The following is a 24,397-nucleotide window of genomic DNA, read 5'->3' as shown; positions in this document are numbered from 1 at the left end:
GGCTGGGAGACTTCTAAGAATCTTGAGCCATTTAAGCCACGGATTAAAACAAATATCGACAGCAAGAACACAGTATGGCTTTACCCCGCTCCTTTTGATCCCAAATAGTTTTATACTACTGGAAAAACGGGAATGTTGTCTCAATCAAACTACCATGGTGAATGAACCAAAAAGTCATTCGTTCGACGTTTGACGTTGACCGGCACACGAGATGGTACACCACGTATCACTATACAAATTGCGGGATTTGTGCGTTAAAAAGTTAATAACTTAAAAAATAAAATTTGCCACCACTTACATAAAAACATGTGGTGTACCACTCATGTTCCCATCACAATGAAAAATTTCTCATTCCAGGGACCTCATAACCAGAAGGAGCCGAGTACTTCAACTGTTAATGTTTAGTGCAACAAAGGAGATATGCAAATAATTAAGTTTATAATACAAGAAACTTATGACGCCTCATCACACGAAAACAAAATCGGGTTTCCATATGCAAAATCCGTTGTTGAAGTAGAGGTATGCAAAATCTTAAAATTCGGGAAAAGAGAGCAATCTTCGCTGGTCTATTTCATCAGCTAAGTTATTTACCATCCAAAAGGCCTGTGAGAAGTTTTAGTTTACTACTTAATTCTAGTCTACAAATGAGATGTAAGATGCGGAATCATATATTATCGAAAAGTTTCCTTGTTATCACTACTACTTAATACACAGCGGAGATAATGTACAAAAATCACACACCTGGCTTAAGCAGACGCAAGAATTGTCAACCTCAACGCATCAACGGCCCTTGTAGACTAGGACCTAATCACACACCGAACCAGAGGAATGTAAAACTCAGTCTACCTCCACAAATGAAGTACAATCAATGTCCTGAAAGGTGATTCTCCCCATGTATAAATCATGTGTATGATCAGGACAAACCGGAAAACATTTCAAGTTGAGGCTTTCGTTAATTGCACCCATACCAGGGACCCATTTCTTTTCATCCATGGGGTTCACATTCAAGTGATTTTGCAGTAGTCGTACCCGATAAACAATGGTATCAGTTCTGTTGCAGAAATGAGCGACACATGAATACGGAGGCTCATCAGAAGCTAATCTAATCAAAGCCAAAGATAGCGCCCCATCCACAGGTTTTGGATCAGAGAGATTTTTATCTCCCATCATTTTCACTTCCCTTTCTGTGGGGAAGTGTACTTCTTCATTTCCATCTAAATCAAAGACTTTCAAATCTTTAGTATAATGTTTCATGGCTTCCTGTTTGGTGGATTCGTGCTTTTCCGCTAGAGTCAATATGCAAGAGAACCTCATGTGATAAGTCACAACAGTTTTGACCATCTTGAAGTTATGGCAGCAGCAGTAAAATTCCAGCCATCTTCTCCCTATACCCGCATACCACTTAATGATATCAGCATCTTCCAGTGCAGTTAGTAAAGTAATTGGTTGGGGACGACCCATATGATTTGTAAACCCAATCAACCTAACCATCTTCCTAATAAGTTCTATCGGTGCATCGGCTTTCACACAGAGCTTTGCCAAATCCTCAACTGTGGCCTTAGCATATTTCTGTTCCTCTTCTTCTTTTGCCCTCCTTTCTTCTTCCTCCAATGCCCTTCTAGCTTTGACTGGGTTCAAATGCTTGTGTACTTGCCCTTGGAACTTATCATAAGCATCAACAAGCTCTTGAGGCAGTTGATCTCTAATGTGCCTCAAAGAGAGAAAATCACCTGCTGATAATTTATGGTACCATTCCCAATGCTCCTCCAACGACCCAAGAAACTCTTGCACTGTCTCGCCACCCCAGGTTCTGAAGATTTCCCTGACTTCATTCTCAATTTGATGTTCAGATTTAAACCCACTACTTCTCTTCAACTTCTTATAAACATGACTCATTATTTTCAATCCCAATTTCTTCCTGTTCCTCTCTCTGGCATTTCTCAATTCCAGAGCTTTGACTTCCTTCTGTCTTAGGTACTTTTTTCGTGCTCTGGTGGCCTTTTCTGACATGGGGGGATTCAAAACCGAAGGCGGAACTGCCTGTAATTCCATCCCCATAAAATCAATCTTCTCAGAAACTGCGCTATGAATAGCTGTTTTTAGCCCATCCACCTTCAATTCCAGTGTTCCCTCTAAGTACTTCACAACCCAGTTCTTCAAATCCATTGTCAACATCTTAGATCCAGAGGTTATTATTAATATCTCATCCAAGTATCTAACCGCATATATCTTCACTGGCTTATAAAACACATCATGCTTCGACACAAGTTCATTCGAAACAAATTTCGGATGCTCTTGATTCTTCCTCAGACGCATTTCTTGAATTTCTTTATCAAACCCATTAAAGTAGATATTCATCAAAATCGAAGTCAACCCGCTTTCCTGAGGAAACCCTCTTCCAAGGCAACAACTACCCAACTCAATTCTCACTGCGCCGCATTCAAACAACTTCTTTATAACATCAATCAAAATCTCATCATCTATCTTCTCTTGCATAAATAAGCACAACTTATTCACATTTCGTTGATCAAACTTTTCGCGGTTAAATCCAACACTAAACCACCAACTGGGGTTTTCTACAGAGTTCTTAAGGTACCTAATGGCAGTATGACGTCCCATATTAACACGACCACCATAAGAAAATGTCACAAAACGTTCATCATAAACAATTCCCAATACCATCCTAATAGCTTCAATCAAAACCTTCAATTTCAAGTTAGGCAATACCAAAGACTCACCTCTGTTTCTCTGGGCCGCCATTGCAACGCTGCGAGCTCCGACATCAAACCGATTCTCGCACAGCTGCCGACCCATTTCGTGGATTGAGAACCGCTTCGAAACCGAATCGAGAAGGGAGGGGCTGAGGCCGTTGCCGTTCTGGGTTTTTGGGGAAGTGAGGTTTTGGCAGGCGGTGAGGAGAAGAGCGGGCAAAGCGACGACGTTTTGGAGGAGGTTTGTGAATTTGCCATGGCTGAATTGGCTTAGAACTAAGGATTTGAGTTGGGATTCTGATAGGGGATTTGTAGAGTCCGAGCGTGGGATTTGTGTGGAAGTTGAGATGAGATTCAGAGAAATGGAGGGTGAAGGATTTGTGTGAAATGGAAGAATGGTTATTCTTCTTCTGAGGTTTATGAGCATTGAAGCTAAAACCTCCACTTTCGAATTTGTCTTTGAAACTCAAAGGGAAGAGCATCAGTTTATAGAGATGAGCAAACGGATGCTGAACCCGCAGGTCGGATCGAGTGTACTTTTGGTTTATATGATTGGGCCTCCATAGTACGCATACTATACATTTTTTTTGCCAAATGTACATACGGGAAGACTTTTCCCTTTCTCTCTCCGTGAGAGACCTTCCCTCTGTGTGAGGGTTATTCTCACCGATCTGTGTGAGTGTTTCTCCATCGCGTTTAATTCCGGCGCCACCGGTCCTAGCTCCGGCTGGGATCGGTGGGTTTTCTTTTGTTTCTTTCTCCTTCTCTTTCTCCTCTTCCTTTCGCCGTTTTCTTCCCTGGGTTTATTGGCCGATTTGCCTTCTTCTCTCCCCTTTGCTATCTCTCCTCTGACTTCCTCCAACTTCCAAGCTTCAGTCTCCCTTTGTAGCACTTTGTTGCGATGTTTTGAGTTGGTGTGCTTTGATCTGGTGCTTGCACTGGGTTGGGTGTTCCTTGCACCCCCACCTTCTCTTTGTTGTCTGCCCTTGTTGGCAGTGTTGCTCATGGTCTGCCATGAGCTTCTTTCCCTTGGCTGTCAATTCTCTGGTGTCTGTAGCTGGCCTTGGAGTGAAGCTTGGCGTTGGTTGCTGATTTCGGTGAGGCGCGGTGTTGTTTGGGGTGCGACTTTGGCTAAATCGACATGCACGGCTGCGATTTTGGTGGTTGCCGCGGCGGCTATGGCGGAAATCGCGTCGGCTCCGGTTGTTTTTGTGTTTCTTTGCTTTAGTCTCACCTTTTGATTGGGCTTCTGTTGTTTGTTTGTGTTTTTTGTTTTTGGGCCTCTGTGTTGTACATTTTGGGCCCTTGTGTTGTAATGCTGGTTGTGGTTCATCTTATGGGCAACCTTGCCCGAATTTCCAAAAAAAAAAAAAAATGTACATACGGGAATTTTCTCAGCACATTATTTTTCACGAGTGGGCGATTGAGATTTGGTTAAATCTCAACCTTTGCCCTTTGTGGTTTGATGCACAGGAGAGCATCACTCAAGTACATGTATTATCAGAAATTCTCCACCGCACATTTTTATTAACTAATGAACTATTGCTATGTAACTAAATGAGAATTAGTTAAATTTTTACCACTCTTTTTTGTTCTTTGAAGCATAGGAGAGCAAAGTTCCATATAATATGCTTCATCTGGCCAGAAACATTAAAAAATTCATCATGCACTTGTAATTTTATTATAGAAGAATACAAAGATGTCGTTTTAAAGTACTCTTGACCAAAATTGGCGTATATACAAGTTAATCATCTAGAATCAATTCATACACTTATTAAATATTATTTTTTACGAGAAGAATGCAAGATGACATTTTTAAAATACAAATAGCAGCATCTTTTTATAGACTAGATTTTATGTCACATGATATGGTAAACTAAATAATAAATGACATGTATGTTATTAATATGGTTACATTTCCTCGTTGGGGGTGATGAAGCCGTGGCCCTTGGTGGCTCAATTAATTGTTATAGACGTAGTCCATTCCCTCACTCTCTCTGTCCTCCCTCTTTTTCTCTCATACCACAAATTTCTGACCATTACACTCTCATGGCTCTCTCAGAGCTTCCTCTACAGTTCTCTCATCCTCCATAGCGCTGGAGAAACTCTACGCCAGGCCTAGCGACGGCTTCACAGAGAATGCCACCGCCGGAGGAGTTTCCACCAAGAAGGGCCTCGTCATTTGCAAACCTGCCGGGAGTGATGCAGTTCCTCATCCTTGCATTCATCAGTGGCAACTATCAAAAATGTCCACTGGCGTATCTGAATGGAAGAGAGAAAGTGGGAGAGATATGAGTACATAAGATAGGGATTGCCAGCTAAGCATGTAACCAGTATTCAACCAATTTTATAACAAGTTGATGCTGAGCTGGACGAACAGCAAAGTTCTAGTAATCTCTATCTTCTTGTGCTTGTCGTAAGAGAAAGAGAAGCAAACTTTGTCGCTGATACTTGTGATAATTTTGGGGCAGAACATATTTTTGTACTGTATATGGATCAATGGCCTCCTCATTGAAGCCGTAAGTTCTTTAAATCTTAAGTACCCTCTTAACTGGTTGCACAAGAGCGTATTATAATAAATTTTGATCGAACTAAAGCAAAAACTCAGAAACTAAACTGCCCTTGTTAATTCGGCTTGGTCAATTTTATTAGTATATATCATCTTTTGCTCACTTAACCTAATGATGCCGCTCGTGGTGCCCCTGGTTTGGCGAATTTGGCAATAGGTTAGGCTGTTTTGCAGCTTCAATCGGAATTGCTTCTTCTTTAGATGCGGAGTTGCATGCGGTTGTTCATGCCGTGGATTTAGGTAGGAAAATGGTTAAAACTTTTTGTGGATTGAATACGATTCTTCTTTAGTAGTCAATTTTCTTTCTTCTGCTTCTTGCAAGATTCATTGGCTTTTGCGTGTTCGTTGGATTAATTACCTTGCTCTTTTCTCCCCATGCAGGTTCATGCCACTCATATTTCCAAGAGGGTAATGCAATTGTTGATTGTTTGGCTAATTTCGGTGTGAATAATTTTGGGAGTTTATTCTTGTCCTCCTTGTGCATTTCTGCTTCCATTCATAACCTTTCTTCATGATCGAATTTTTGGTTTTGCTAGTTTGGTCCTTGATGTTTTGTTTTCTTTGTGTGGAGCGAAAGATATTTGGTTTTTTTTTTTTTTATCTTTCACTGACTTTAGCTTGTGCATGTGAATTTCTCTACATGTATAGTTATTATTCTGGTCTCTTAGACTGTACTGGCTCAATAAGCTATATTTTTTTATGAGTGGTAAGGTTCCTGCCCACCCGCCCTTTGTTTGTACTTTTTTTCTTCTATTTAATAAATTTATTCACAACATTGCCTTCCAAGATAGAAATGCTAGAGTGAATTTGAGATTGTATTTATTTAAAAAATGTCGGTGGTGTGAATGTGCCTTTACACAGAATTCCTTCATATATATATGGTTCCTTCATGAAACTAATTGAAACAGTTTATTACATCTTCATCATAAAGATTATATACCTTCTTTAGTGTTTTAATTTCTACATATACATTTGTTTGTAGATGTTGATTGATCCTCTATGTTCATTTTACTGTTTTTATTGCTAAATATGATTTATTTGAACTTCCAACTCTGTCTAATTAGTATCATTGATAACTCATATATTTCTTGCATTTATACCATCCATTTCTAGTCTCTTTGTGATGTTTTTGAGTTAAACTTGTTGCATTTTACCTTATTTTATGTTAGTATGCAGTTACATGTACTTTATGATCAATTTGAAGGCAAAAGAAGTGAAAACGTGCCATTTTTGAGGTTGACCCTTATTCAAACGTGGAAAGAAGTTTAGTGGCCTGTTTTGATGCCCAAATAAAGAATTCAAAGCGAATCTGGTTGGTTAGAAGACCAAGGGCAGAATGAGAAAGAAATTGGAATATCTAGCCTAATTTGGAGGAGCCAAATAAGGAAAAGGTTCAAAACCTTGGCTTAATGGTTGGGATCACCTTGCAATCAGCTGCAGCCCCATTTACCATATAAATACTAGGGTTTCATATCACTTTTTCACAAGCCTCCCTTGGGGTCGCCCAGAGCTCTCTCTCCTCTCTTTCTTTGGCTTTTCTTCCAGAAACAAAACCCTATTTCCTTTCACCATCCGCTGCCACCGAAGAAACCACATAGCCGCGCTATTCTTGAAGGATTTCCACATCAGAATTGCTTCAAGGGGATTTTTTATGAATTTAATTTCGCTTATGTTGTTCTTGATATTCATATATTCTGTCGTTGGGAATTTTGATGTAGCCTTGCAAACCTACTCTATGTTATTAAGTTAAAGTATTCGATTCATCAATATGTTTTCTTGTTTCATTCACTGATTTTATAGTTCAATTTGTTTATTTATCTTAATGTTTGATCACCATTAAGGTTTCTTACAGATTATTTGATCAAGGTTATAGTACATATCATGCTTTATCTTGGTAGACATGTGAATGAATGAAGAAACTGCTATGCATACATCCTGCCATGTGATTTCTTTGGTTCTTGGAAGTTTTCCTGTTCTTAATGGATTCTTATTTGGTAATCTAAGTTGAACATCACAACTAGGTTGTAGATTAGGAGTACTTGATCACAACCACACATCAAATGGATGATCTGAAACGAACCCTAGTTGCAGATTGGAGAGTTAAATGCGTTTTGACTTAATTTTCATGGCATTGGCTTGTAATGGTGAAATCGTTATCCCTAGTTCCATTCCCATCGTTTATGAATCATTCTATTATTCATATTTACATTCTCTTGCATTTTAAGTTACTTTACCTTTCAAATCAAAATCCAAACTCAATTTGTTAGTTTCATTGTTTTGTTAGGGTTCACATAAAACTTGTAATTTGTAGAGGTCTAATCAGTTCCTGTGGTTCGACACCCTTACTTGTGCCACTATACTATCCTTATATTTGCACTTGAAAGGAACACAACAATCATTAAGATATATTTGGCATATGACTGAAGTGAGGAAAAAAGTTTGTTTGAATGCACTAATTTAGTTGCTCTTACATTGCATCTGATGGAGTAGATGAAAATAGAGGGAAATGCACTAATTTAGTCGCTCTTACATTGCATCCGATGGAGTAGATGAAAATAGAGGGAAATAAGGATTTTATGTGCACCTTCAGAATCACAACTAAGCTCTGCCTTAGCTTATGCCCCCATCTGTTTTTTTATATGTCCTACTATTTTAAGTTAAATTTAACAAACCATCCATACTAATGACTCTTTTTTCAAAATAGCAACCAGCTGAAAATCTCTGCAGAGGAAAATTCATAATGAAAACACCTCTACATAGTGAAGATGAAGAAAAAAACGCATTTCAAAATCCACCGAAACAAAGTGATGAACCCGAGAACAACAAAATAGGAAATAATACATTCCAGTAACATGTTTATAATCTGTTCACAATATTTTGAACAATGAGCAACTAAATGCTACCATTTTTTTCGTAAAAGAATACTACAAATCTTTTGGTCACTGTAATATGCTGTTTAATTTAGCCTTCTCAAACATATGTATTTAAATAGCACAATGGTATAATTTGGTGAGATTTTGATACTACTTTTTTCTAACTTAAACCTACTAAACAATATGTATGTAAGCAATAGTATTGATGAGTCAATTTTTTTATATATATTTAATTCTGATCTTAGTATGTTTTGGTGATTAATTTGGTAAGATTTTGATACTTTGAATTATATTTCCGATGTAGGACATGCGATTCCTTCTTGAGCAAAAAGTCATCCAAAGGATGAATTTTGAAGTGATTCCAATTGAGGGATGTTTGTGAGTCTTTCAACTTGTTCGTATCAAATTTTTAGATTTTTCTACCTAGTGGTTAATTTATGGTGATGAAATAAAAGACCAGTGCGCGAAGCTGTCGAAGTGACATTTCGGACTTAATTGGGTTTTTTATTGTCCAAGATGGTGTCTTTTGGATTTGGACACTTCTGTAAATCTGTTCAGGGCATCTCCAACTTTAAAATGAGTCATCTCGGGCCTATTTTGAAGGTGTTTAAGGCCTGGAACGTGGCTGATCTATGGCTGGACAGATTTCTCATAATTGATTAGGATTATGTTTTCTAGTTTACTTTAACTTATTTTGTTTCCTAGTTTTTAGAAGACATTTTCTAACAAAGATTTTATTTTGTAATAGTATAAATAAAGCTAATTAGCCATTAGGGTTCTAGACGCACTACTTTGAAGAATTTGGCTTAGAGAGCTTTTGATGATTCAAGTTTATTTTACAAGGGGTTTTCTTTGCTAGGGCGAGGTCACGAGCCTTAGCAAGAATATGTAGTTTCTTTTCAATTTACTTATGATATTATGTATGCATGTTTTGAATTATTAATCATTGTGTTTAAACTATCTAAGTGGCTTGATGATTGGCCATCATCAGGATATTTAGAAAAAAAGTTTGATGCAATTTTGGACGAAAGGTTCCCTGAAATTAGCTATGGCTTCTTGTGCTTAATAATTGTAAGTTCACTTAGAGTGAACATCACGTCTTAAGGGTTGTATGATTTTTCAAAGGGTTTTCATAGTGCTTAATGAGTCTCTCATGTTCACATCTGCTTCGAACGTCCGGACGGATTGCATGTTTGATATACATTCTAGATTAGAGGTCTAAGTAGAGCATACTTTGAGAAAACCTAACCTTCAAAATATGAATGTATAAGTCATAAGTGCTTGGAAGAACTTCGTAGGATTGTTAAAGTAAGGGTCGAACCCTAGTGTCTTTTTAAATTGATTTCAAAACCGTTTTCTTTTAGTTATTTTCCTTTTGCCGAATTTTTTAAACGGTTTTTATTAAATTTGTTTTTATTATTCAAGTCATAAAAAAAAGTCTTTTCAAAACTTTGTTTGAAATAATTAATTAAAAATTCATTTTTTTTAACAAACGATATTATTTACATTAAGGGGGGAGGGGTGAGCTTAACCTCACAATGGGCTAACAATAATGTGTTGGAGCAATATTAGAAAATATAAAAATGACATAAAAAATTCCAATGATCATCAAGAATTTCACAACATCAATTATATATGAGATTAATATAAACAACTACAGAGAAAGTTAGAAAAACTGATAAACTTGGAGATTGAGGCTTGCATAAATGCAATGTCCTAAAGACAGAATTTTGCCCCTACTTAGTTTGGTAGGCGTCCGTATTTCAGGATTCAATAATCTATAATCCGAAGCCAAAGCACTTCAATCCTTGGACTCTGACAAACTTTATATATTCCGTACTCTCAAGACACAACTCAAAATTTGACAAACGAAGAATGAGAGAAATAAAGTGGGGAAACCCTATTTCTCAAGAGTAGAAATTAACTCAAATTTTTTATTATTTAATACCCAATGGTTTCATGGGTTTATATAGAACCCAATCACTACTTATTAAAGAGATGTAATTTTTCATCTATAAGTATACATCATTTAGCAAGGGAATGCACCTAAATAACATAACCTTTCTAAGAAATATGGTTAACACTATTTTTCATTCAATTATTAAAATGATATATTACGATATTTCATATTATAACATATAATTTCCAACAATCCCCCACATGAATGAAAAATTAGAAGAATTTGAGAATACAGGCGAACAAGAGATGCATCGGGAGATGTGTCTTTTAGACTTGAACCTACCCTCGTGAATGCTTATTGGATTTACTTGGTGACACAGTGGATGTGGAAGATCTTGAACTGTTTACCGCAGTAGAAAACCGAGACAATAAGCAACACGCATCACTAATCCTAATATATTACGGTTCATACGGTTATGTTCATTTTGGTATGTTGGAAGTATGCCCACAAAGTCACCCATTTGATGTAATAGCTTTTGGAATACTTATTGTGTTAAACTATTATATGTTTAATGATAGGCAAAGCTTATTGTTAATCACTATTTTTTTTTTTTAGCAATAAAGGAATCCAGGAATGTATTTAATTTAAGAGAGAAGTGATCTAACTAAGTTAGATTAATAAGACATTTCTCTTATGTTCATTCCTGAAATGTTCCTAGCCATAGGATTGCCAATTGGGCATTGACAATCCGCTAAGGTTAGTATGTGTTATGTTAACTTAAGCGGGAGTATGACTAGTCTCAAGTCATTTAGTGTTGGACACTGAGATAAACACATAGGTGCTCAAAATGGTAATCAAGTACACTAAACAACAATCAAAAGAGAGTTCGAATATACATGTCATGTAAGAACTCGTAAGTTGCAATATGAAAGTAGTCATTTGACCTGAGGTATTATAGATGTCTAATGGTTAGGTCCTTAATTTTTGATCATGTCAAAGGCATTCCAACGAGGAGTGTCCACGACATTATTGAGGTCAAGCTATCTAGTCATGTAGGCATATGAATGCACAACAAGGGATCTCTAACCTTCCATGGTGGATGGAGAATACTCTAAGATATGATTTGGGAGTCTTTGGCCAAAGCATACGAATATGACTTGGGAAGTTTGTTCCGAATCATATTCAATTGAATCATATAGAGAAGTTTCACATTGGACAGTACACATGAAACAAACTATCACTCAAACAATGTGATTAAGAGTATTGTATTAGAGAATGATCGTATTGCATTGTAATTATAACTGGATAGGTTCTCCAACCACTTTTACTTAGCTTGGGTAGCCATGACATGCTGCCAGGTGTCACTCATGCTTTGTGGAAGCCCTGAAGATTAGCAAACACTAATCTTCATCAAAGGGAGAATTGAAATGTATTTTCAATTCACAATTGATCGTTAAGAGTAACAATCGCCCACTGCCTCGCTAATTAGAACCTAATGGATCGTACACCGAGTAAGGATGAAAGTGAAGAAATATAAATGAGATGGATAAGTAATTAAATGGTTTAATTGAGAATGGTCAAGATTAATTAATTAGTTAATTAATTATACGAAAGGTTCGTATTGGGCTTTCGAGTTAGTTTCGGGTCTCGGGTCCAACAGGGTTTTGGTCCACAAGGCCCATTATGTTTAAGTTGTATGACAACTAAAACAAAAATGGGCAATTAGCCCAATAACTAAAGGATGGCCGGCCATAGGGTGAGTGGTAGTGAACTTGGCATAATTGCAAGTTTGCCACTCAAATGTAAGGTGCTATAAAAGGAACTTTATAGCTTTACCACATCAAAGGTTTTCTTTTAGACAAAAGAGCAAAACTCATTCTCTCTTTGTCTTCCAAAAAGGTTGGCCACACTTAGAGAAAAATAGCTAGCAATCTTCATTCCTCTAAGTCATCCATTTCATCTTCACACCTCATCCTTGGTGTGGAGACTTAGAGACACCAAACTTTTGGTGTTCTTGGAGTTCCTCTCCTCAAATCCTCAAGGAGCAAAGCAGAAGCAAAGAAGCAACCATCCAAGGAGCAAAGGAGGTGACTTGAAGGCCCTCCACTTGGGTGAATCCTCTTGTGTAAACAATGATAAACTTTAAGGGTAATGAAACTCAAATTCTCTCTCTCTCTTTAATTTGTTAAAGGGTCTTTTGGTTCACCATTCACTAGACTTTGAAAGTCATGGGTTTTAGAATTGTTTTTTAATGCATGCCTACTTTAAAGTGTTCTTAGTTTGCTTATATGTTCAAATGTTCTCACATGTTCTTAACTAGGACAAATTTTTCCTTCATGGTCATGAACAAATCCCCGGATTCATGAAAGCTTTAGAGAATTTGGCCGTCTCATACTCATAGAAGTGACCCAATTCTACTCTCACATAGGTGACCACTGATTAAGAATAGTCTGCTCTATTCCTCTTATTTATAAGAAATCATTATCATTAAGTATAAATATACACCCTAAAACTTCTGCAGATAACACACTTCTTCCACCATAGGAATGAGGTATATAGTGTGTTATCTTCTTTGAATCATGCCCAATCTGTTTGCCTATTGAACTTAGACCATAGGATCTCCAATCAACTAAGTTAGGTTTTCGCCCGGCTGATTCATTAGTTATGTTGGCATTAACCTCATTCTCCTCGATGATCAACTTACTCTTAAGTCTAACCCTTAATAATTGGATCCACTACTAGGTTGACTATTTTTAATGGTGTACACAATCCATCTTATGAAATTTTATTTCATATAAGAGTAGTTGTTTTCCAATGTTAAGTCCTCGAAACATAGGTTAGGACTTATTCAATAATTTGCTAACACTACGAAGTAGATTTCCCCCACATTTAAGGTATTTGAAAGAAGATCTCTAAGCTCTTATACCTTAAATTATTCAAGAGAAGATGTGACTTCTTGAATGTCTCGTTGAATTAGCAAATTACTTTTAACATACCCCCACAATTATTTCATAATTGTAGGTTCTTTTAATGCTATCATTAAATTGATAACGGTTTCCACTTTAAGAAGTAGGAAACAACTAAGATAGACCTTATCTATCTTCTTAGGCCTTCATGCCTCATTAGAAATTATGAGAAAATCACTTGTTGGCTTTTATTCTTTCTTTACTATGACTAACATGCATGACCCAATGGCCATGTCCATTCATATGCTTACTTAGCATTATGTTGAATTCAAATTTGCATAATGTCTTTCACATTTTCAGTATGGTCTTGTCCTTTTTGAAAGACCCCCACACTTTTATGATTATTTCTTTATATTAATATCACTTTAAATTGCAATATCATCCTAGGCCTCCTGAAATTAATAAATATATCACTTCGAAGAAAGCATATAAATGATTTTGCAACATTATTATCACTATGATCATACATCCAGTCAGTATGTAGAAGTTTACATACTAGCCCATGAACACTGAATATGTTAATGACTAGTTGGAAATGTCATACCATTTCACTGTCAAAAGCAGCACTTCAAATGACATGATTTTTCTTTGAATCTCACATGGCAGATTTCAATTTTCAATTCCACCACATTACAAAACCATCCATTTGTTAAATAGTTGCATCTTTATGCAACTTAACCGCCACATGGTTCTATATGACTCAAATATAATGGATATAAAACCGCAGGCATGGAAGGGTGGAAGCTGCGGTCTCACGGATTAACACCCAATGATCAATTGATGTGAGATTTACTTAACACACAAATTAAACCCACTTTTTGACAATTGTAGTATAGATGTAAGTAGGGTATCGTTCTAGGCCGGGGATTAGGAGGGATTGCTAATCTATTCTAAATTAATTTAAAAATATTAAACAAGACTCAAGGACACAAAACTAGGCTAAAAACTCTAATAACTCGAAACACACTTAGGATGACTCAAAATAATGAAAACAATCAAATTGAACACTAGGAACTGAAATGGACGGAAATTGAATTAAAAGACTAAAACAATGAAAATTAACTAAATAATATAATTTAATAATGGGGGGGGGTTTGGTTTTGACGAGAAGTAAATTAAACTTAAATAAATTACAGAATTGACAAAAGCATGAATTAAGGTGAAAGGATAGGTGACGGACTAGCTAGAGGGTTCTTCTCCACACATGACACATATGCAACCTAAATTGATTTTCAGTTGTTCTTTCAATAAATTGTAAATCTCAACGCTCCAAATTAACCGTGAATTGCACTAATTAACCCTCAGTTTTTCCACAAGTTATTGGGTTGGATGATTGCATACGACAACCCAAAACATTCCCTACAAGTTCCCTACATGAATTGCATAATAGAGATACAAGCAAGAATCATTAAGTTCTATGAAAAACATAAGCATTGACGAGGCACTCGTTACTATGATTTGCATGAAACTTCTGCCAAGAATTTCCTTAACGTGATTGTGGATAACAACCTTCACTACTTGTGAATATAAGTTCATAACGATTAAGTGAAACTCCCTTATATTCTAGCATCAAATTCATGCATGAAAATTAAGCGTGCACTCTCAACCAACATACACAAATTAGTTATCAATCAAGCAGTTAAGCAAATTAAATCACAACTCAGAAATCACAACTGAAGGTAATCAATTCATATTACAAATATATTCATGGTTTCGAATTAACCTCTAGCTAAAATAAATTTAGTTACACATTATTATCAAATTAAACCAAAAGTAAAACATAAGTTTGGAAAGATTTAACCGAGAAAAGAAGATCTGCCGGGCTTCTTTCTCTCTGCGCGGTATGTCCTCTGCCAGCACGCTGCCTAAGGCAGCTTCTATCTTTTTCTGCCTGTTGACCTGCCCTCCTTTTCTGCACTCTGCTTCTGTCAGGCTCTCCAATTGCCGCGCCAGTCTCCCCGCTTCATTCCCGCTCACGCTGCCAAGGGCAGCTTCTCTCCCCCCTGTCCCCGTGTTTCCCCCCTCTCTGACCTCCTGTCCTTCCCAACGCTGCCAAAGGCAGCTTTCCTGCTTGTTTTCTTCCCAAGCTCTCGGTTCTCTCCCTTCCACCTATATCCCGTTGCAGTCTCTTTCTTTTATTCTTTTCCGCCCTCACCTAACTTCCCTCTATCATTTTTTTATTTTCTGACTTCTATCTTCTAGTCCATTTTGTCTGCCCATTTCTATATCTCCTACCGTGCTATGTTTTGTTTATTCCTCTCTCTGCGCACTGCTTTTCCACACCTACCGCAGGAAGGAAGTGTATTTCTTGAATGCCAGCACGTGCCTTTCACAAAAATCAAAAGAAATGGGATCTTTAAAAAAAAGATAATAAAACATGTATAACAAAGTGTTTCTCCCACTTCCGTCAGTGTGCACTCCATTCTTCTCTTTTCTGTTTATTATTTAAAACTCATTTGTGCTATTTTTATTTTCTTTGCATAACAGATCCTATAAACACAAAAATAACGTAAATAGCTCAAAAATATAAGGAACTAACTAAGAAAAGACGAGTGAATTCGAAGTAAAAATATATATAAATATGATCCGATCAAATACCCCCACACTTAACTTTTGCTAGTCCTCGAGCAAAACAAAGGAAACATGAAAAAGTACTAACATGAAAAACATTAGTTTCCCCCTATGTGACCCTCATAGAATTTCATTTGAGAACACAAATCATCAAGAACCATAGCTAGCATCAAGGAACTAATCCAAGTTCATCTTCCTTATTCAAATATTAGCAGTAATCTTTGAATCATCCTTGAAGTGTAGTGTGTGAGATAGCCATGCTAATGTAATTTCAAAATTTTTATATTTTTAAAATCATCATATGCAAACTAGCAACCTTCTCACGGGATATACACTCAATCACACATGTGTTTAGTTTAAATGTGTTTCGCTCAAAGAATCAAATGTGAAATTTCTACCATAAGCTTGCATAAAGATCTCATCTCCACAATCATAATTGCAAAACTTAAATCAAGAGGACTTTTATTGGATGTAATGAGGTTTAGGGAGAGGGTTATTGAAATGAAAGAATAGGTAAACACAAGTTCCAAGCTACATTGCAAGCAATTCTTTTGTTTAGATTTATAATAACTCAATCTTTCCAGCGATTCTTTATAAACAATCTTTCTTTTTTTTTTTTTTTTTTTAAATACAAACATGAAATACCCCCACACTTATTCTTTTGCCAAACACCTTCAAAGTACTTCACAAACATTTCTCATAAGACAATCTCACATTGCTCACTAGCTTGCTTGGAAAGGGTAAAGAAAAATGTTTCAGGTATAAGGGTAGACATATCTGGTGATAAGAAATAAAAGGCTCAACAAACACGGCTCAAATTGGCAATCTAATGATATCATTTTTATTTGGGAAACATGGTTATTTGGGCCATAGTGGTAAACCTAATGCCTCTATCATTTCCAAGTTCATGCAATCAATGACAAACATTTCGAAAGATCGTTACGCAAGTTCTAGAGATGTATCTCACATAAGTTCATCACACATGAAAGAATAGGAGTGTATGAAAAATGCACACACTTTCAATCGGCTCAAAAACTCACATAGGATGTATATGGTCACTAAATTCACATATGAAGCTTTAAGTCATACTTTAGTTTCACATTAACAAGGCTATGTGCATTTGGTTTTTCAAAGATGGTCAAACATGTACAAAACTAACAAGAGAATTAGGAATTTCACAAAACACATGTTAACTAAGTTCTTGATGATCATGGTTCAAATTTGATCCAATTATATCATTGGGTCGGGAAACTAACAAAAATCTAATTAAAAAACAATAAGGGAAACAAGACAATATTTTTGGATTTTTAAATTTTCCGAATTTTTTTTTTTAATTTTTTTTTTTTTTTTTTTTTTAAAGAAAACAAAACTAATTAAGAAAACAAAAAAAACAACAACACGGAAACAAATGAAACCTGTTCATAGTTGAAGGTACAAAAAATTTCAATTTGGTCATTTTTTATACTCTTTACCCCCAAACTTAAACTGGACATTGTCCCCAATGTCAGAAAACACTATAATGCAAATAAAAATAAAATAAATAAATAATAAGAAACAAAATAAAGTAATTGGACTGAAAACTTCCCTAGTTTGCAGTAAAATCAAGCGATGACCCCCCAAGCTAAAATTCTGCAATCAACTTCAAGGGTGGAAATAACCAAAAGTTCCTGCAAAGAAAAGAAATAATTCAGTTAAGTAACACAAGAAATAATGCAAACGAAAAATTGAAAATCACGATAAAAGACAATGAATAGAACTAATAAGTGAGCATTGGTCGTGCTTGTTGACTTTCCACAGCTTTCCTCTTGAACGGGGTGACACTTAGCTTTTTACTTGCAATTGATGATTTGATGATATTGTACGGCGAAGCTTTTCTCTTTGGTGATGTTGCAGTTCTTTATTTGTTCTCCAAGCAGATGGCAGCTTCTCTAGTTCTTCAGCTCGGACTCCTTGTGCTGGGTTGATTGTACGAGCTGCATTCTTCTCTGCTTGTTTCCTCTGCATGGCGGGCAGGCACGAGGTAGAGGTATTGGTCTGTTTCTTTCTTCAATCTTTCCAAGTGCCCACCTCTTGCTTTCTTTCTCCTTGTCCCTAGTTGAGGATGAATCAGCACGTTGTCTCCACATGCTTCGAGGTATCATTTTCACTTCCCTTATACGTAAGAGACGAAGAGGAAACACAAGATGATGAGTACTCGAGAGCAAGTGCTGGCTGGAGAAAGGACAGGGAGAAAGCATGATATGAGATACTCTTGCTTTCAACCTTTATGATATGAAATACTTTTGCTTTGAATGTGTTGTTCGCAGGAGTATCCCAAGGAATGAGGAACACAGAGTAACTTAGGAGGATTCTTTGGGGATGCATTTTCGGAGATGAAGAAGGTTTGAGTGAGGCTACTTTGCAATGAAGTTTAACATTTATAGAATTTTCTTAATGGCTGGTAGAGGTACTGTTCAATTATCCCAGGGTTACCGACACGAGTAAAAGAACAGTGCAACGTGCTTTCCCACTTCACCATAAATTTTTGACCAGCTATTCGTGATTTCCGCAAAGCAGATTCCTCATTGATATCTGGAATCGGCGCTTCGAGCTCTGAGCATCGTCGATTGTAGAGGTAGCATGTGACACGTGCGGATAAATCTGGAAAAGAAGATTTGCCCGTGGGTTGAAGCCCAGCTTTTGAGAAAGCTAGCGTGTCTTTGACTGTTGAATTTCCCTCTTCGATTTCTGAATTGGTGCTTCGACAAACTGCCCGAGATTTTCGCAAGGCAATTTGCGTGTGACAAGTGACGACACGTCTGGACAAATTGATCTTTTGAAATCCGGGGTTCGGCTCATGGTTTCTGAGCAAGCCCAACTTTTAAGAAATGAAACGCCTCTTTTGAGAAAAGAATCCGGCTTTTGAGAAAGGAAACTCCTATTTTGAGAAAAGAATCAGGCGTTTGAGAAAGGAGCCCCGACTCTTTGATTTGCGAGAGGACGCCTCTTCAATTTCTGAGGAGCGCCTCTTTGATTTCTTCTTTTTATAGAGGCGTTAATTTTGTTCCACAACACACTTGAGCTCCCTCCTGTAAACACTCCCTTCTTGCACTTGTTTAATCTTGATCTGTCCGACTCTCTTCTTTCTTCACCACCTCTGAAAAATGTCTGGCCCTTCCGATCGTCGTTTTGACTTAAACCTTGGTGAAGAGGCAGCTCCGCCTTCACCAGACAACATATGGCGCCCATCCTTCATATCCCCTACCGGTCCCCTTACCGTGGGGGATTCGGTGATGAAAAATGATATGACAGCTGCGGTGGTGGCCCGGAACCTTGTCACCCCCAGAGATAACAGACTGCTCGCTAGACGGTCTGATGAATTGGCGGTTAAGGAGTCTCTGGCTCTTAGCGTGCAGTGTGCCGGTTCCGTGTCCAACATGGCCCAACGCCTATTTGCTCGAACCCGTCACGTTGAATCGTTGGTGGCTGAAATACAGAGTCTCAAAGAGGAGATTAGAGGACTCAAGCATGAAAATAAACAATTGCATAAGCTTGCACACAGTTATGCCACAAACATGAAGACGAAAATTGACCAGCTGCAGGAAAATGATGGTCAGATTTTACTTGATCACCGAAGGTTTGTGGGTTTGTTCCAACCGCATCTGCCTTCGTCTTCTGGGGCGGCACCGCGTAGTGAAGCTCCAACTGATCAACCTCCGATACCTCCTCCTTCCGTGGCTCCGCCGACTGCTGAAGCTCCGCCGACTACTGAAGCACCACCTGACCAATGAATGCTATTAGTTTACACATCATTGTAAAATATTTTTACTTTGATGTTTTTTTTTTTTTTTAAGTGTTTTTTTTTTTTAAGTGTTTTTTTTTTTTTTTGTTTTTTTGTTTTGTTTTTTTTTTTTTTTTTTTTGTTTTAAATGTAAATTAATGTAAAAAGACTTTGGTTAACCTTCCCCCACACTTAAACTAAATAACACAAACTCACAGAAATCAACCAAATAACACAACTAACTAAACAAAACAAAATGAAAGCAGTAAAGATAAGGGTGTAAGAATGCAAATCTGATTGGGTTAGCGATTCCAAAGTCTCCCTTCGTTGAATGCTTGGGTTGCCTCCCAAGAAGCGCTTGATTTAACGTCTTTAGCCGGACGAATCTTTCCTTTAAATTCCCCTCGGCTCCAAAGCATGGAATTTATCTTTTAATGGGAGGTGATACTTGAAATGATTCGGCAATGGTTTAAATTCAAGAGTGGGTGCCTGAATCATCAAAATCAGAAATATGTTAGTATAAATTAAAATTGAAATTGGAGAAGATGGCTTACTTTCTTTTTCCGACACAAATTCAATGACAAACACCACATTTGTGAACATTTCAGGGACTTTGAACTTGGCCAGGTTTACTATGATGGTTGTGGCTTGTCCCGTGTCATCAAACTCAACTGCTTTGGGCTTGATTGTCTCATGCACAGCCTCTTGGATGTATTCTTGACATGCTTCAACCACTTCATTTTCTTGAATCCCTTTTCTTGGTGTGCAAGGTTCTTTGAACGTTTCAATACCATCGGGAACTTGTTTTGGTGCACCAAGAATTGGGATATCACTTTGCACCTTTGGAAGAGATATCACTTTGCACCTTTGGAAGAGCTTCCACAATGTCTTTTTCACTCTTTTTGATATTTGGAATAAAAAACCTGCAAGGACAAAGGACATTCGGTGGAATAATGTTAGAATGAAGTGAATTTAGAACTTCCTCACCTGAGTTGGATGACATATGGATTTGAGGAGCTTGCAGCAAGAATTCTTCTAAACTGCCCAGGTCGTCCTCCTCCTCTTCTGCTTGCAGCAGCAATTCATCCATGTTTGGGCTGTGTTTGGATGGTTCTGGGACAGCTTCATCCTTCATGTCACCTTCCAAAGTGATGGCTTCATTGATTTCACTTTCTGCCCTTGGATTGACAATGGTTGAGTTGGAGAGTTCACTTTGTTCTTGAATTTGTCCCATGAATTCCGCGATCTCTCCCATTTGATTATTCAATTCACCCAACTTCTTGTCTTGATTTTGTAGGTCCTGCGTCAAAGAGCTTAGTAATTGAAGAATGTGATCACTATCCAAAGACATACCTGAATTCGATTGGAATTGTTGTGGGGGAGGCTGTGGTGGATGCATCGGTGTTGTATAGAACTCCTCATATGGCTGCCAATATTCTTCTTGTTGAGCCCTCTTGGCTTGATTTTGTGATCCCTGCGCCAAAGAATTTATTTCATCAAAAATTTTATCATAATCTATTGACGAACCTGAGTTTGGTTGGGTATATTGTATATGAGTTTGTGGTGGCTGCGCAGGGCTTGAATAGAACTCATTATATGGTTGCCAATATCCTTCGTGTTGAACTGGTTGAGGTTCCCACCACATAGTGTTTGAATGATCACTCCAATCTGAATTATACGTGTTGGAAAACAAGTTGTTCATTGATTGATTATGATCATGATAACTCTCCCAATTTCTTTGTGGATGTTGATCAGCTTGATATCCTTGCGTATAGGACACATCGAATGTAGGGGTGCTTTGAATTGTGGTCCTTTCGATGTACTGTGACAATTGAGAAGTAAGATTTGTCATTTGAGCTTGAAGATTAGCAATTGCCATGTCTTGCTCCATTTGTACCTAAAATCAAAGAAAGAAAAATAAATCAAATATCAAAAGTAAAATACACAAACACCAATATAAACATAAACAAAAACAAAAATAAAGGGATTAGCAAAGTTGCTAATCCCCGGCAACGGCGCCAAAATTTGATGCGAAAATTACTTGACACACAAATTAAACCCTCTTTTTGACAATTGTAGCAAAGTATGTAAGTAGGGTATCGTTCTAGGCCGGGGATTAGGAGGGATTGCTAATCTATTCTAAATTAATTTAAAAATATTAAACAAGACTCAAGGACACAAAACTAGGCTAAAAACTCTAATAACTCGAAACACACTTAGGATGACTCAAAATAATGAAAACAATCAAATTGAACACTAGGAACTGAAATGGACGGAAATTGAATTAAAAGACTAAAAACAATGAAAATTAACTAAATAATATAATTTAATAATGGGGGGGGGTTTGGTTTTGACGAGAAGTAAATTAAACTTAAATAAATTACAGAATTGACAAAAGCATGAATTAAGGTGAAAGGATAGGTGACGGACTAGCTAGACGGTTCTTCTCCACACATGACACATATGCAACCTAAATTGATTTTCAGTTGTTCTTTCAATAAATTGTAAATCTCAACGCCCCAAATTAACTGTGAATTGCACTAATTAACCCTCAGTTTTTCCACAAGTTATTGGGTTGGATGATTGCATATGACAACCCAAAACATTCCCTACAAGTTCCCTACATGAATTGCATAATAGAGATACAAGCAAGAATCATTAAGTTCTATGAAAAACATAAGCATTGACGAGGCACTCGTTACTATGATTTGCATGAAACTTATGCCAAGAATTTACTTAACGTGATTGTGGATAACAACCTTCACTACTTGTGAATATAAGTTCATAACGATTAGGTGAAACTCCCTTATATTCTAGCATCAAATTCATGCATGAAAATTAAGCGTGCACTCTCAACCAACATACACAAATTAGTTATCAATCAAGCAGTTAAGCAAATTAAATCACAACTCAGAAATCACAACTGAAGGTAATCAATTCATATTACAAATATATTCATGGTTTCGAATTAACCTCTAGCTAAAATAAATTTAGTTACACATTATTATCAAATTAAACCAAAAGTAAAACATAAGTTTGGAAAGATTTAACCGAGAAAAGAAGATCTGCCGGGCTTCTTTCTCTCTGCGCGGTATGTCCTCTGCCAGCACGCTGCCTAAGGCAGCTTCTATCTTTTTCCGCCTGTTGACCTGCCCTCATTTTCTGCACTCTGCTTCTGTCAGGCTCTCCAATTGCCGCGCTAGTCTCCCCGCTTCTTTCCCGCTCACGTTGCCAAGGGCAGCTTCTCTCCCCCTGTCCCCGTGTTTCCCCCCTCTCTGACCTCCTGTCCTTCCCAACGCTGCCAAAGGCAGCTTTCCTGCTTGTTTTCTTCCCAAGCTCTCGGTTCTCTCCCTTCCACCTATATCCCGTTGCAGTCTCTTTCTTTTATTCTTTTCCGCCCTCACCTAACTTCCCTCTATCATTTTTTTATTTTCTGACTTCTATCTTCTAGTCCATTTTGTCTGCCCATTTCTATATCTCCTACCGTGCTATGTTTTGTTTATTCCTCTCTCTGCGCACTGCTTTTCCACACCTACCGCAGGAAGGAAGTGTATTTCTTGAATGCCAGCACGTGCCTTTCACAAAAATCAAAAGAAATGGGATCTTTAAAAAAAAGATAATAAAACATGTATAACAAAGTGTTTCTCCCACTTCCGTCAGTGTGCACTCCATTCTTCTCTTTTCTGTTTATTATTTAAAACTCATTTGTGCTATTTTTATTTTCTTTGCATAACAGATCCTATAAACACAAAAATAACGTAAATAGCTCAAAAATATAAGGAACTAACTAAATTTGATAGACGCATATTTATGCGACTTAGTTAACTAGTTTTCTTGCATTTACGTTATTAGTTCTTAGTTATTTTAGTACTGTAAGCCATTTTCGTGTGTTTGTAGGTCCAAAGGGTTAAGGTAGCAAGAAAGTGCATTTTGGTGCATTTTGGAGCAGTTTTGAGCTTGGAATGGATTACTTATGATATGAGCAAGATGGATGGACGAATTTGAAGAAAAAAAGAGGCTAGGAACATGCTAAAAATCTGGTGAAACAAATACAAGTTGCAAGAAGGGATAAATTTCTAGAAGGATTGGCCAAAACTTCACTCAAAACCATGCATACCCCATAAAATTCATCAATGCCGTGGCCTTCCCTTTGTTTTACTTCCACCAGATTTTTTAGTGATGATGCAATGCCTATCTCACTATGACATTTGAGTGGATGATGTAATGCTTAACACACCATGACATTTGAGTGGATGATGCAATGCTTAACTCACCATGACATGTGAGTGGATGACTCAAAACCTACCCTCACCAACAATTCTCCACCTTGCCATGCCTTACCTACTTCATTCCACCAGATTTTTGCATTAAACATGTCCATCCTCTTCCTATAAATACCATGGCAGCAACCTCATTCAATTCATCCAGAAATTAACCATTCTCCAAGCCTTTCCTTGCCTCTCCTACATATCTAAACCCCTTCCCATCCATTCTTCCAAATAACCAACCCTTCAACATCATTCCAACCTTGTTGTGGCGGCAAGGAGAAGGAGAAAAGTCCTTGGACGCGCTTGCTATCCAACATGGATCGTTGGAACGTTTAGGTGCTTTCTTCCCTTTGTTTTTCAATGGTTAAATTTGTTTATCTTTGTTTTGTAATAATGAGGATCTAAACCCCCCTTGGCTAGGGGGGATTCAAAACCATGTTTATGCTTGCTATATGATTTGATTACTTCCAATTGCGTTTCTTGAATTGTGAATTCAATTTACTTATCTGTTCGTATAAAAACTAATTTGTGTATGTTGGTTGAGAGTGCACGCTTAATTTTCATGCATGAATTTGACGCTAGAATATAAGGGAGTTTCACCTAATCGTTATGAACTTATATTCACAAGTAGTGAAGGTTGCTAGTCACAATCACGTTAAGTAAATTCTTGGCATAAGTTTCATGCAAATCATAGTAACGAGTGCCTCGTCAATGCTTATGTTTTTCATAGAACTTAATGATTCTTGCTTGTATCTCTATTATGCAATTCATGTAGGGAA

At 37.3% G+C, this 24,397-nt stretch overlaps 1 protein-coding gene and 2 long non-coding RNA genes across 3 annotated transcripts in view; 1 reads left to right on the top strand and 2 right to left on the bottom strand.

The window, feature by feature from the left end:
• LOC126592928 (uncharacterized) overlaps nucleotides 1-24,397 on the bottom strand; it is a 79,884-nt gene that overhangs the window by 45,750 nt on the left and 9,737 nt on the right. The window contains exon 2 of the long non-coding RNA XR_007612832.1: nucleotides 22,324-22,499. This is a non-coding gene — a long non-coding RNA (uncharacterized LOC126592928). The remainder of the gene's footprint in view (nucleotides 1-22,323; nucleotides 22,500-24,397) is intronic.
• LOC126592925 (nuclear intron maturase 3, mitochondrial) lies at nucleotides 538-3,259 on the bottom strand. Its single transcript, XM_050258732.1, has one exon. It carries the CDS (start codon nucleotides 3,136-3,138, stop codon nucleotides 838-840), a length of 2,301 nt encoding a protein of 766 aa, XP_050114689.1. The 5' UTR covers nucleotides 3,139-3,259; the 3' UTR covers nucleotides 538-837.
• On the top strand, nucleotides 5,472-5,748 carry LOC126592930 (uncharacterized). The gene is made up of 2 exons (XR_007612834.1): nucleotides 5,472-5,520; nucleotides 5,662-5,748. It is a non-coding gene; the product is annotated as an uncharacterized LOC126592930 (long non-coding RNA).

The sequence above is a fragment of the Malus sylvestris genome, chromosome 12 (assembly GCF_916048215.2).
Source record: "Malus sylvestris chromosome 12, drMalSylv7.2, whole genome shotgun sequence".
In the NCBI taxonomy this organism is placed as follows: Eukaryota; Viridiplantae; Streptophyta; class Magnoliopsida; order Rosales; family Rosaceae; genus Malus; species Malus sylvestris.
The sequence above is the reverse complement of the archived record's forward strand: the minus strand, read 5'-3'. Positions and strand labels throughout refer to the sequence as shown.